This window comes from Perissodus microlepis, chromosome 17 (genome assembly GCF_051167445.1).
Source record: "Perissodus microlepis isolate ML-2025 ecotype Zambia chromosome 17, ASM5116744v1, whole genome shotgun sequence".
NCBI lineage: Eukaryota > Metazoa > Chordata > Actinopteri > Cichliformes > Cichlidae > Perissodus > Perissodus microlepis.
Window position 1 is genome coordinate 13977798 of NC_140477.1, and position 13578 is coordinate 13991375.

Consider the following 13578-nt stretch of genomic DNA (forward strand, 5'->3'; position numbering starts at 1 on the left):
GAGGAATTTGGACACATCAATGGCAAAAAAAATCCCATGGGGGGGGGGTAGGATTTGAGTAATCCGTGTTGTGTTTCACCCGTATCCTGTTATGCCTCTGGCTCGCTGCTGCAAGTTATAAGGAAGAAAATACCAAAAAGCCAAGCAAGTTAGGAATCTAAGGAGTTATAATTTCTTTATGTGTGACCATGATTTATCCAACAATGTCAAAAAATATCACATCCAATAAGAAAAAAAAGGGGATATTTTCATTTCATTATCATTGGCTGCTTTTTCATTCATTTTAACTGCACTGCAGATTTTGTCCATACACTTGTGCACGTGACTAGCTTCATCGACACACTTCTTTTTATTTTTGGTTTAGTTTTCATCATTAAAACTGCCACACACAAGAGAATACAAATTATTGTTGTCACAGCAGTATTACAACTGTGCCTTTGAATTCCTGGTATTCAAACTTAAGCCAATACTGCTTCTGTTTGGTTGGTATACTGGATGTTAAAGACTAATATATTTGGTAAACATTGAACAAGGAAGGTTAGGAAAGGCATCCTGTGTGTAGATTATGGTGTTAAGTTTATCCACCTTTGTGTATTCACTTTTCAGCCATAATTCTCAGAGTCCCAGAGGCACTGACACGTGACTGTTTGTTATGGCCCTAGCAGGCCTGCACATTGTATGAGTATGTGTTGCCTCGCTGTTGAGCTCAGCTGCCACTCATTTTCCCCAAGGAGCCAGGCTCCACTCGGGAATCAGCCACCAAAGTATAAGGGTTGGGTCAATTAGTAGAGCTATAGTGTTGTGCTTTGTTTCAGGGTTAAACCTTGAGATAAGTGTTGCTTTTTATGGTACTAGTAAGTAGTTTGCTGGCAGCAGAAGAGTTATGCTCTTTCTGTGGTGACCTTTGTAATAATGATGCATGTGCACAGACAATTATCAACAAGCACATTTGTGAGTGGATGGCAGAGGATGAGGATAAAATACACAGTTTGGAAACAACAGTCATGTGAAACCATACAGTAGTACACTCTTATTTATTCAAAGTAAGTAAGAGGGAAAGTAGAAGCTGCACTTAATTAATGTAAGCACCTCTATAAAAGAGGTTTTGGAAGTTTGCTGATCCAGCAGCCTGTAAAGCAATAAAGTACTTTCTTTTTATGCATCTAGTGAAACAAAATAACCACGTATGGAATTAAGGAATTACAAACAACATTTTAATCACAATGCAGGCAGTGTCTATCGTAAATATATGACATTGATTTTCAAAAGATATTCCAGCTTGCTGTAGCCATAAATAATACAGTGGTACTAACTTGTAATGATGCACGACTGATGCACAGGCATTTCTAGAGGATTATGTAAAAGGTTATGAGGCGCTCTGTCAGCCATTTTTGGCTAAATGTGTGCAGTTTTAGAAAAAAAGTTAACAAGTGTGGAAAGATAGCACACGCATGTAACCTGTTTTTATATGTTTATTTAAATGTATGTACAAGATTTACAAAAAATGTGCTTTGAGTGGAGGTAACATGTCAGGTAACAATTCAGGACCAAAAAACAAAAAAAAAAAAGAAAAGAAAAAAAAAAAGTGACAACTCAGACATGAACTCACACTTTCAGAATTTAACCTCAAACAGCATCCAGGGGTAAGAGGACACCCTTAAGCTCCATCAGCTTCAAGGTGAAGACCCTCTCAGTGTTGTGCATTTTGTATCACACTAAGAGAAATTAATTTAGAAGTCTCTGCGTAAAAATAACTGAAAACTTTAAAAACACAACATGACCTGACCTCTGACAGCAGGTCAGTTCAGTCAGTGGCTTGCAACACTAGGGTGCAAAGGTTTGACTCGAACAAGGCGGGAGAGCCCGAGCCGCAGACCCTGACCGGGAGACTTCACTGCTGGACTCGTGGAGGGACTTTTTCCAATTTGAGCTGGGAGGAAAAAACAGAAATAAATTGATAAATATGTTCAATTGAGTTAATTTTACAGGAACGTGTTCCAGCTGTGCTGCTGTTCAGTCATTCAGTACCTGGTGGGTTCCACTTGGGCATTCTTCCCGCTGCTGGGCTCAGGGAGGCTGCAGGCTTCGATGTGCAGACTGTGGAGGATGACGCAGGTCTTTTAGAGGCAGGTTTGGCCGTTGGAGGTGTTGTCACTGGGGTAGAAGCTGCTGTGAGAAGGAACAGCGCTCATTCAAATGTGAAATCATGATTCGCAGACAAAAGCTGATGATCCTCATGGGCTTACCTGCTGCTTGCGATTTAGGCTTTGGTGGTTTTGATGGTTCCTTTTCTTTTTTAGAAGCAAGAATCTGTTTGTTTTTTTCACTCTTTGTTGCTTTTTCTTTCTTTTTAGTCTTGCTTGCTTTCTTTACTTTGAACTCGTCATCTTCGCTCTCAGATGGTTCACTGAAATCTTCATCGCTTTCTGAATCTGCAAAAGCATTATTGTTACTTTAAAGACACAAAAAGAAAGACAAAAAATGGATACAACTACTTAAAAAGCTATGGCAAAGTAACCTGGTGTCAGTTTGGTTTGATAGTCATCATCATCATCACCATCCTTGTTTTTCAGCTCCTCAGTAGCTTTGTAGGCAGCCTTTCTCTGCCTGGCAGGGGCAGGCGACCCTTTCTCTGATGTGATTTTGTCCAAACCTGAAGAAAACCCATAATGATATTAAACAGAGGGAAGGAATCTTCAACTACATAAATAAATAAAGCTACTAGACTTTACCCATAACTGCACCATCCACACTGCAGTTGGACAGGAGCAGAGAAGCTGGATCTGTGTTTTCATCTACTGGAAATTTGACATCTCCTGGATAAATTTATCAAGAAATTAAGCCAACATCCTTTTAATCACATGAAATTTAATGACCATGTTAAAGAACAAATCATACCTCTACTGACATGAGACTGGTCCTTCACTTCACCTGCATTATTGAGCATGGAAAGCGTGATGGCTGCTTCGAGATCCCTCTCATACAGCTTTTCGTCCAGTGGCTTTCTGCACAAATGAATCAAGATTCAAGCCATGTTAGAGATTTTCACCTCTGAGCATTTCTAATGAATACAACTGATAAAAATGTAAAAGAAAAGACTACTTTTCGGTGACATTTTTTTATTTTACTCAGCATAATCAACATTTTGTTTTAATTTAGCGATTATTCCCACTGATAAGCCAGTCATCATTTTATCAGTGACTTTGAACGGCTTTACTATTCAACCACCTTAATGAGTTAAAGCATCACAGCGAGGCTTCAACCCAAACATTTATACGCAGTCTGCAGTATATTCTTTAAAAGTGACTGCTTACTTTCAAGCTGACTGCACACCCAGTGCACCTCTCAGTTAGGGTTGGGCGATATGGCCTAAAATCCATATCACGGTATAATTTGAAGCATGTGCGGTAACGATATATATCGCACTATATTCTTTTCTTCTGTATAACGTATTTTACACACTATAAGGCACACTTAAAATCCTTTAATTTTCTCAAAGATCGACAGTGTGCCTTCTGTATGAATTCTGACCTCGAACCGATTTTATGTAGTACACGGCACATAGAAATCTGTCAAAAAATGTTTTAGTACGACTTTGGTAAGGTATGAAGGCACATGGCTTGATGGATTGCTGGAGCATTACGGCTGCCGTAGTCAGGAGCCTCACGCAGTTTTGCCAACTCCTCAGTAAGGAAAATCACTATTGGCTGACCGAAAAGTCGCTAAATGACGTCATCGCCTAATTTGCATAATAGGTCATGCTAATGTAATTGTAACTTACGCTGTTGGAGAGAGAAATAACATTGTGGAAGAGAAAGTGAGTAAAAAATGTCATAAATGCATTTAGAATTTATTTAGAACTACAAATTAAATTTCTTTTAGGAATTATTGTTTTTTAATGTCACAATTCCAACCCTGCTCCTTTATCCAGGCTTGGACCAGCAAAAGTGACCCGAAGTTGGGACTCTGGTGAAGTTACTTTGTGTGTGTGGGTGTGTGTTTATTAGTAGTTTTAAACCTTGTGATCCACAAAACTGCATAACAGTAAAAGAAGAACTGACTGCGTTACAGTCAGTGCTGGAGCAGTGGCTTCGCTCATGCGCGATTCATTTGCAGTTTGGACGCATAGGTGTGAACATCTCCTGCCCTGATAGCAGCTGGGGGAGGACTATCCTCCGCCTGTGAGCGCTTTGGCACGGGTGAGGTGCCCACGGCAAACTTCAGTCAGGAGAACAACTGAGATAATCCATCCACAATACGAAGTTAGTCATTCATATACTGCAACAACATGGGAACAGAGCAGCTGCGAGAGAATTCAGCATTAATGAATCAATGGTACGGAAGTGGAGGAAGCGCAGTTTTTGGCTTTCCCCATATTCCAAAAGTGCTTTGTCTCTTTGCTATTACTGTCGCCCGGCATAATTTGCAGATGATATTGTTTGCAGCCGCTGCAATGCTTTCAACCAAAAAAGGCGCAGCTTGATGACACCATCAACATGCGCTATCGTGGTAGAGCGGTATAGTCAAAATCTCTACCGTTGGCCAAATTTATATCGTTTCTACCGTATACCGTTTATACCGCTCACCCCTACTCTCAATCTAAACTAACAGTGATGAACTCAAAATGAACACATAATTTTGAACAAAGTTATAATTTACACTGCTTATCTCCAATGCTTAGTTACTCATCTCAACAAAATATGAACCCATTTTGAAAATCTATTAATGCATTGGCGCTAGACCCGAGTATCTTTACTTTTGGACTGGTATTTTTTTACATATCATATCTACACCTACAACAAAAGACCAAAAATCTGTGAGTTTAATCCTTTTAATCATCATGTGGTGCAATATTGTCATTGCTAGGGCCACAATGACTGAGATTAAAATAAGCAAATGTGGACATTAGCTTATTAGTATTATTGCAGGGTCTACCTTACAATATAAATCGCCTTGAGGTGACTGTTGTTGTGATTTGGAGCTATATAAATAAAACTGCATTGAATTGAATTTCAAACCATAAGACCAGTGTTTCCCAAAGTGTGGCCTGCAGCCCCCTGGTGGGCCTTGAAGGTAGTGCAGGTAAGCCAAGAATCTGACCTAAATACTACGTTATTCTTAAATGTTGGGCCCATTTTGGATCTTGGATGCATCTTATAGTTCATTGTTAGCGAGCAAAAACTATACTAGTGTTACCAGCTGTAATTTCAGAGGATCAGCTAAAAGGAAACACTGCACAGGGCCACGTGATGACCATAGGCTTGGGTGGGCCGCTTAACATTTTTGGGTTTCAAAATGGACCGCGGCCATCTTAAGCTTGGGAATGGCTGCATTAGACAATGACACACAAAATGAATTATGTTAAACTATGAATTTGGTCAGTGTGCAGGTTAGTTTGAAACAGGCTGTTTGCAGCACAGAAGTACTCTCATATTACGATGAAAACGTTACATAAAGCTATCCTCTTTAAATGCTGTTCTCAACATTGCTGCCTGTAATTCTATCTTTAAACTCTCTCCGGTATGAAAAAAAAAGTTCTTATACGCGAATACATTAATACAGACTCTCCCTGTACAGCCATTATCATACATTTACGGTACTGTGCTTGTGTCTGTTTGTAAAGATATTTGCCTACTGACAGTAACCAATGCAAACGCACTCCTATACATGCCCACTTCATGCTTCTCAAGGTGGATGACACTGTGTATCAACCAAATGCTGACGAGCTGAGAAGTGGGCCAAAACAGGGAAAGGAGCGACAAAGGAACGCAAAAAAAGAAAAGCAAAGGTACAAGATGAAAAGCAAAGACAGTGGCTGCAGTGGACACTTGATTATTTTTAATGCTCGGCTTCACTTCAGCTCTTTTGTGCTTTAGAACTTCATTCTTAGCGGATAGCGGATAAACCAAGGGCAGCACAAGCAAGAGTAACCCACAGAGTGGTGGCACCACCGCCCCCTGCAGGTAGATAGGTAACCTGTAGCTGCCTATGGATAGCTAACGGACTGAAGCAAAACTTCCCCATATTGCAGGATATACACAAGTGGCGCGCCCTCTGCTGGAAACAAACTAAACAGCAGTAAAACTGGTAACATCTATTCACAGCAGGTTTCATGAGCCCTCTTACCTGATTGTCACAGCCAGTGTCAGATTAACTCGCCACCTACCTGTTCTTCTGGCTTGATTGTGAGGTGGCCTCTTGACTGGAGGGCTTGCTTAATGATTTCTTCTGTTCTTGTTTCACATCCTCCCTGACCTTTTTGCTGGGTGGGGCCTTCACACAGGCAAAATCCTCATCTATCACAAAATGAGGACAAAGGACAAAGATACCATTGTTAAGACTGGAAAGGGAGTCCTTTGGATTACACATGTGCACCCTACTGTACTAAAGGTTTCCTGGAATTTAAGAGTCTTCTGCAAAGCAACAGTATCTAATAGCACGTTTTTTGTTGCAATGTCTTTTTCCTGATCACACCACTTTGTTTTGCACGAAATAGCACCACTGCAGTGACTGCGATTTATCAAGTTAACACGAGACATCTAGGCAAGGCAAGGTTATTTATATAGCACAATTCAACAGCAAGGTGATTCAAAGTGCTTTACAGAGACATTAAAAAACAAATAAAAAGGATGATTTAAAATGGAAAAGAAGAAGAAGAAGGGAACAGTAGATAAAATCAGTAGTTAAAATGTAAGTTTTGAAATTTAAGCTTAAAAGTAAAATAGTGCGGATTTGGTGCTTTATTCAAATGCAGCTGAGAACAGGTGAGTCTTCAACCTGGATTTAAATAAACTGAGTGTTTCAGCTGATCTGAGGCTTTCTGGGAGTTTGTTCCAGATATATGGAGCATAAAAGCTGAATGCAGCTTCTCCGTGTCTGGTTCTGACTCTGGGAACTGATTAAAAAAAATGGATCCAGATGACCTGAGGGATCTGGAAGGTTCATACTGGGTCAGGACGTCACTGATGTATTTTGGTGATAAACCATTCAGAGATTTATAGACCAGCATCAGAACTTGAAAGTCTATTCTCTGACGGACAGGCAGCCAGTGTAAAGACCTCAGAGCTGGACTGATGTGGTCCACTTTTTTGGTCTTAGTGAGGACTCGAGCAACAGAGTTCTGAATGAGCTGTAGAAGTCTGACTGATTTTTTTAGGTAGACCTGTACAGATGCTGTTACAGTAGTCACGCCTACTAAAGATGAATGCATGGACTAGTTTTTCCAGGTCCTGTTGAGACATCAGATCTTTTATCCTTGAAATATTCTTAAGGTGATAGTAAGCTGACTTACTATGGCTCCAAAGACTATTACTTCAGTTTTGTTTTTGTTTAGCTGGAGAAAATTGTGGCACAACCAGTCATTAATTTCCTCAATGCATTTACCAAGAGCCTGTACAGGGCCTTGGTCTCCTGGTGACATTGTGATATATATCTGTGTGTCATCTGCATAGCTGTGATAGTTTATACAATGTATAGTAAATAAAATGTAAAGATCACAGTAAAACGTCCAACAGATCCGTCACAAAGATGTTAATATTTCTGTGCTTATCAATACACCCACTGGCACAGCGTGTGGACGTCTCACCTTTTCAAAAAACCAAAAAAACTGTTATTAACAGAAAGCTGCCATTCAGAGTGCAGCAGCTTTGAGTTTTCATGGTTCTCCATGTGGAACAACCTCTTTATGAACACTTAAAATCAACTTGTTATTATAACATTTAAAGACTTCATTTAAGGTGCCTTTTCACTTTGTTGCCCACAACATACATGCATACATTTCTTTGTGTATTTTACCTTCCTTACTTACCTTTACACACACACACACACACATTTAGTATTTAATATATATCATAAAGCAAGTCATTAGAACTTGCATAAAGTTTTAATTTATTTATCTAAATTTGTATGCAGTTCTACTTTCAGTCGCTCCCTTTAAGGGTCTCCACAGCAGATCTGCCCCATCTCACACTATTCCCAGCATCCTCCTCTGTCACACCAACCCTCTGCATGTCTGCCTTCACTACATCCACGAATCGTCTCTGTGGCCCCCACCCCCTCCCTTCACATTTCTAAACCATCTCAATCTTGTCTCCATACCCCTCAACCTGAGCTGTCCCTCTAATGTACTCATTTCTAATTGTATCCATCCTTGTAACTCCAACAAAAATCTGAGCATCATCAGCTCCAACTCCACCTCCTGTCAAAACCATACTTGCATCTCGCAAACCTTCCCTTTCACTCTTGCTGCTACCCTTCAGCCACTCGTCTCCACCCACTCCACCCTACCTGCACTCTCTTCTTCACCTCTCTTTGCTTTAGAAAACTGACCCCAGGTATTTAAACTCGTCTACCCTCACATTTTCTTATGACTGTATATTAATTATTATTTCTTTATCACACTGTGGATCAAATGGGCCAGGATAACAGATTTTCAATTTAACTCACCATCATCGAAGTCCTTGGTCTCACAGTAATTCACAGTCTTTGTCTTCCTGTGTGTCAACAATTAAAAAAACAAAAACAAACAGTTTTTAGCATCACCAGATCTAGTTTACCAGGCATCGACAAAAGCAGTAGCTTACCTAGATGGTCGGTCCATAGCTCGCTTTTTAGTCAGCTAACAATAACCGCATTGACACGGCTAATCAACACTACTACTCCCTCCAGCTGAGTGAAGGCTTTCGATCTCCACACGATAACAAAGTTAAGGTGTCACTTTTCGTGAACTATCCGTAAACTGGACTATGCGTAAACGATAAAACTTTAGTTACACAAGCTTAACGTGAGGTACGTCGGTCCCCCCGAGCTCTCAAACAGCCCGCCTGAACGAACCAGAAGTGACGTCAGTTGTTTACCAATCTACCGGAAACCGGAAGAAGATTCGTTTATTTCTAAACAAAACAAAATAATACAAAAGAAGAGTCAGTTTGTGGCAACCTGTTTTAATCTTTAAAATCAGAAATAATCAGAAAGCAATAGATAATTTTCTGTTTTTCTTTTTAACTCGTTTTTTTTAAGGTGTCGAATCTGCTTCACTCAAATAGCTTGGCGCAACTTTGCTAAGTTCGCCCGTCTAACGCTTATAAATGGCTTGGTACTGTGCAAAAATCTTGTGCCACTTCATTTTTCTCTATAGTTTGATATGAAAATGTGAATAGATACAGCAGTTTATTAAAACGTGCAAACACACGTGCAAATGCCGTATATAAGGCAAAAACAGAGTTTGAAAGTCAATATTTGGTATGAGCACCTTTATTCAACACAGCCTGAACTCTCTTAGACAACCTTTCTTGTTTATTCTTCGGGAATAGTTCTCCAGGCTTTGTGAAGGCCGGGCTCTGGGAGGCCAATCCATGACCTTTCTATCTAGGTAAGATTGGGATTATTGCCATACTGAAACATTAAGCTGTTGCCAATCAGATGCTTTCCAGATGATATTGCAAAATCTGACAGTATTTTTCTGCAATTATAAGTCCATAAATTTTGACAAGATCCCCAACAGGTTGAAATGCAGCCCTAAACCATTACAGCCTCCACTATGTTTTACAGATGGTTGTAGACACTCACTGTTGAACCTCAGTCTTAACCTCCTGACAACAGTTCCAAAAATTTGAGACAAAAATTTCACATTTGCATTCATCACTCAATCAGGCCTGTTGTCACTGAGTTTTAGTGCAGTTTATTTGTAATTTGGCATACCTCAGCCTTTTCTCCATCTTTCCTTTCCTTAAAATAGCCTTATACAGCTGCCCTTCCACTGAGACCATTTCTGATGAGGCTTCGGTGAACAGTAGGTGGATCAAATGAGGGGCCAGATGCATATCTCATCTTTGCTGGATTTTTTTCTTGTTTTGTAAGTACGAGACTTTCAGATACAGGTTGAAATGCAAACAGTTTGTCTCCAGTTAAATGAATCGGAAGAATCATGTCTGCTGTTTGTCATAATTCTTAAATGATAAAAGAAGGATTTTTTGTATTTCCTTCTTTTTACAAGGTGGATCTTTGCTCTTGCATGTACATAACAGCTGATACTGGGGAGTAACTCAAACTACAGTGAGTAAGTAATATAACAAATTAGTTTCTACACAGAGTAAATAAGGAATGTAGTTATATCTTTAGGAATGATTAATAGAAAGGAATTCAGAGACTGTAGTTGTGGTTCTATTGTGTAGTTGTTTACATATTTGCCTGACAAGTGAAAGATTGCAGGAGGAGACACAAATCCTTTGGGGATTGTGTCAGAAATAATACCTGGTTTAAAAGAAAAAGCCAAAATTCGATATGCGAGAACTAATCAAAGATTTCAGTTAATAATAATGGATTGCATTCATATAGCGCTTTTCGGGACCCCTCAAAGCGCTTTACAATACCACTATTCATTCTCACATTCATACACTGGTGCTGCCCTGGGGCAGACTGACAGAGGCGAGGCTGCCATATCGTGCCATCGGCCCCTCTGGCCATCACCAGTAGGCGAAGTGTCTTGCCCAAGGGCACAATGACCGAGACTGTCTGAGCCGGGGCTCGAACCGGCAACCTTCCGATTACAAGACAAACACCCAACTCTTGAGCCACGATCGCCCCTCTAAGCCCAAGACTAAATGACCCAGGTTTACAGTAAATATAGTGACCTGGACTTTTCCATCAGTTTGTGTGAATTTTATAATCCAGTAGACAGACAGGCAAACAAAAGCCATATTTTCACCCAGAAAAGGAAGTCTTAGGTTAACGTTTTTCTTTTTCAGTGCACTTGCAACAATTTGAAGAATTCACCTACAGAGAGCTGACAAACGTCTTTTTTTATAAATCATTTAGACAAGAAACTGGTTCAGTCTAGTCCGGGGTTAATGCAGAAGATCAGCGCTTAATTAAGCAAAAATTTTAGGATCCGAAACTTTAGCTTTTGAGACTTTGGTGTAACATATGCTACCTGCCACCTTGTGTCTTGCTTCCCTTAATATGCCAAATTAGTCTAAAGTAGTTATTCATTCCACACCTACAGTACCAGGCTGCCAAGCCTAACTTTGCACAAGTGCAGATGTAGGAGTGTGTGGGGGACTAGAATGAAGAAATAAACATCACTTACTTAAAAATATATGTGACTAATATCTTTAAAAGTGTTTTTAAACTGTCATCTGTGCTAAATATATTTCAGATCAAATACATCTCTCTGGAAACTTGTGGTTTCTGGATTGCATCTTAGCCATCATCTTGTATGAAAGTTAACTTTGAGGAGTCATTTCTGCTTCTTTATTTGCAGGCAGTGACAGTATCAGTCGTGTCAGACAAGTTACCAGCAGATGGCAGCATAATGCCTTCTGGTCTTGGTTCACAGAAGTACAGACCCTGACTGGCTGATTGACATGAACCTGACATGTCCTCAGCCACTCAGTCGCCCACACTCAGGGCGGAAGCAATCACGGCTCCCTCTAAAGTGCAATGAAAGTAAAATCCCTCCATTTTTACTGCACATTCAAGAGAAGGGCAGCTGTCCCGAGGGTTGTCATTTTCTAGTTTGTGAGTGGGTGGCTGTCGGCTGCGGTTTGTCACACAGTGGACCTTGAGGAACAACCAGGGATGTGATGGTCCACTCCTTTGGACCCAGACAAGGGAGGAGAACATGCATCCACGGGGCCAAAAGGCCCTGTGGTCACGCATTCCTAAACTCCTCCAGCACTGCCTACAGCCACGACTAAAATATCAGATCCAGTCATGCAAACACTGCGGTCACAACATAACGCTTCCATTCACACATATATACATGCTTATATTATATTTATTCCGGTGCTACTAATGACAGGTTGAGCACAACCCTGCATTCTCTTAAAATGCCGAAGTTAATCCTGAAACGACAGTCACGTTTCTCTGGCACATCTACACGTATACATCCGTTTATAACTGTAGGAAATGTTTAGAATATATGCTGCTACAGTTAAAATTACCACGTCTAAATCCTATATGTTCCCAAACAAAGTCACATGACCGCTAAAGAGGGAAAGACTGTTACATAAACTAAAGTAAAAGTAGAAATATCCTGTTAGTGAGTTTAGTGGCAGTTATATGGGTTTATATTGTTAAGCTATGTGATGATAATTTGTCTTTAAAAAAGGTAATACTGCACATTTGTGCATGTTTTAGTGGTGTACAGTCTGTGAATTAATCTCAAGGTTAAAATGTCAAAAATGTAAAACATAAAGATAATTATTTTGCATTTTAGACTGCAGTTATAGTCGCTCTAGTTCATAACAAACCCTGTAACAAAGCCCAAACTGAGTAACTATTTTACAGCAGGTCCAGAGGGACAAGGGAAATTTGGGGTAACTGTTTCTCTAATTTACTTATGCAAATTAATCCTTGTTAGATTTAATTTGTGGATTATGTAACATATTTAAAAATTCATAAAGATTTTTTTTCTTTCTCTGGCAACACTAGGCAGCATTACTAGGCTATTTTGGGCCAAGGCATCCAGTTGGGTTTACTAGCCTAGTTGGCATCCGTGAGGTCATCAGTGGTCTTAATTTCAGCTTGTTTGTTGGAAGTGGTCAGGAGGCAGTTTCCCCGCCCCCCTCAACCACTGATGTGAATGCCATCATTATGCGCTCTATAGCATCTCAGAGTGGTAGTTTGTGTGGGGCTCTCTGAGCCCTGCACCCATGCCCCTGTATGGTTGTTCCGCAGGCGGAGACTGCAGTGTTGTTATTTACATTCCTCACAGGGCAACGAGAAACTAGACTGCTTCTGCACTATTAAGATATTTTAGGAACGTTGAAAAAATATAGTGTTGTGCATGAATATGATTGAGTACTGCTGTTAATGTAACAGAAGTACTCCATAAGAGGTTATTTGTCCCTCCAAGCTGTGTTATTATGCTGCAAGCCAGGCATATTTTTAGCTACTCGTGGGGACAAAATGCTCTGTCTGAGAGAACATTCATAGGTCGGGGGCACCAATTATTTACAAGCCTCAAACTAAATTTGTCTTGATGGGCTCTTAGTGTTTCGGATATCCGGCGTTGCAGTTGTGTCAGAGTGCTGTTTGTTATTGTAACCTAGAAATGGCCTTGCATCTTCAGACGTGGAGCGGCGGCGACCACAGCGCTGCCACAGAGGCCACAGCTTTAGCCAGGGGATCAGAGTGGGCAGACAGATCTGTCAATCAGTGGCTTCCGGAGTTTGTTGTCTTAGACCTCGTCTTCTGAACTGCATGCTTTCACGGGAATTTTCACTTTTTTTTGGTGTACACATGCGGCGGCCACAAAGCTAATTGCAAGGGAGATGAGAGGCCGCCGAGGTACAATCGTGAAGAGATTTTAGGACATGTAGGCTGCGCACACTGACACGGCAAACTGACATGTCAGTGTGTCCAGTTAAAAGTTATGATTGTTTAAAGCATTGCAGGATTAAAGGATCAGACAGTGTTGGTTAGAGGATGTTAAAAGCTTGCAAACCTTTAAAGAAATAAAGCCAACATAAATCCTTTGTAATCTACACAAAGGTTATGGCTTTTATGATGCTTTATTTTCATACTATCCGGTCACAAATTGACACCATATCTTTTTTATTTCAGTGCATCTATGCT

At 40.4% G+C, this 13578-nt stretch overlaps 1 protein-coding gene across 2 annotated transcripts; it reads right to left on the minus strand.

Annotated features, from left to right (window-relative positions):
• Positions 1 to 612: 612 nt before the first annotated feature.
• On the minus strand, positions 613 to 8819 carry rad51ap1 (RAD51 associated protein 1). 2 transcript variants are annotated; one of them, XM_084911126.1, is made up of 9 exons: positions 8583 to 8819; positions 8446 to 8492; positions 6167 to 6296; positions 2899 to 3005; positions 2733 to 2816; positions 2519 to 2653; positions 2247 to 2432; positions 2029 to 2166; positions 613 to 1930 (listed from the first exon to the last, which is right to left on the minus strand). In XM_084911126.1, the coding sequence occupies exons 1-9, from the start codon at positions 8597 to 8599 to the stop codon at positions 1809 to 1811; spliced, it is 966 nt and encodes a 321-aa protein (XP_084767252.1). In that variant the 5' UTR covers positions 8600 to 8819; the 3' UTR covers positions 613 to 1808. The 2 variants fall into 2 exon arrangements, with proteins under 2 accessions (XP_084767252.1, XP_084767250.1); XM_084911124.1 differs by having other exon boundaries at positions 2029 to 2169.
• Positions 8820 to 13578: the final 4759 nt, after the last annotated feature.

Coding starts and splice junctions, on each gene's coding strand:
- rad51ap1 (XM_084911124.1), bottom strand. Junction 6,297..8,445: donor GACCAAGGACTTCGATGATG/GTGAGTTAAATT, acceptor ATTTTGTGATAG/ATGAGGATTTTGCCTGTGTG. Junction 1,931..2,028: donor GCCCAAGTGGAACCCACCAG/GTACTGAATGAC, acceptor TTTTCCTCCCAG/CTCAAATTGGAAAAAGTCCC.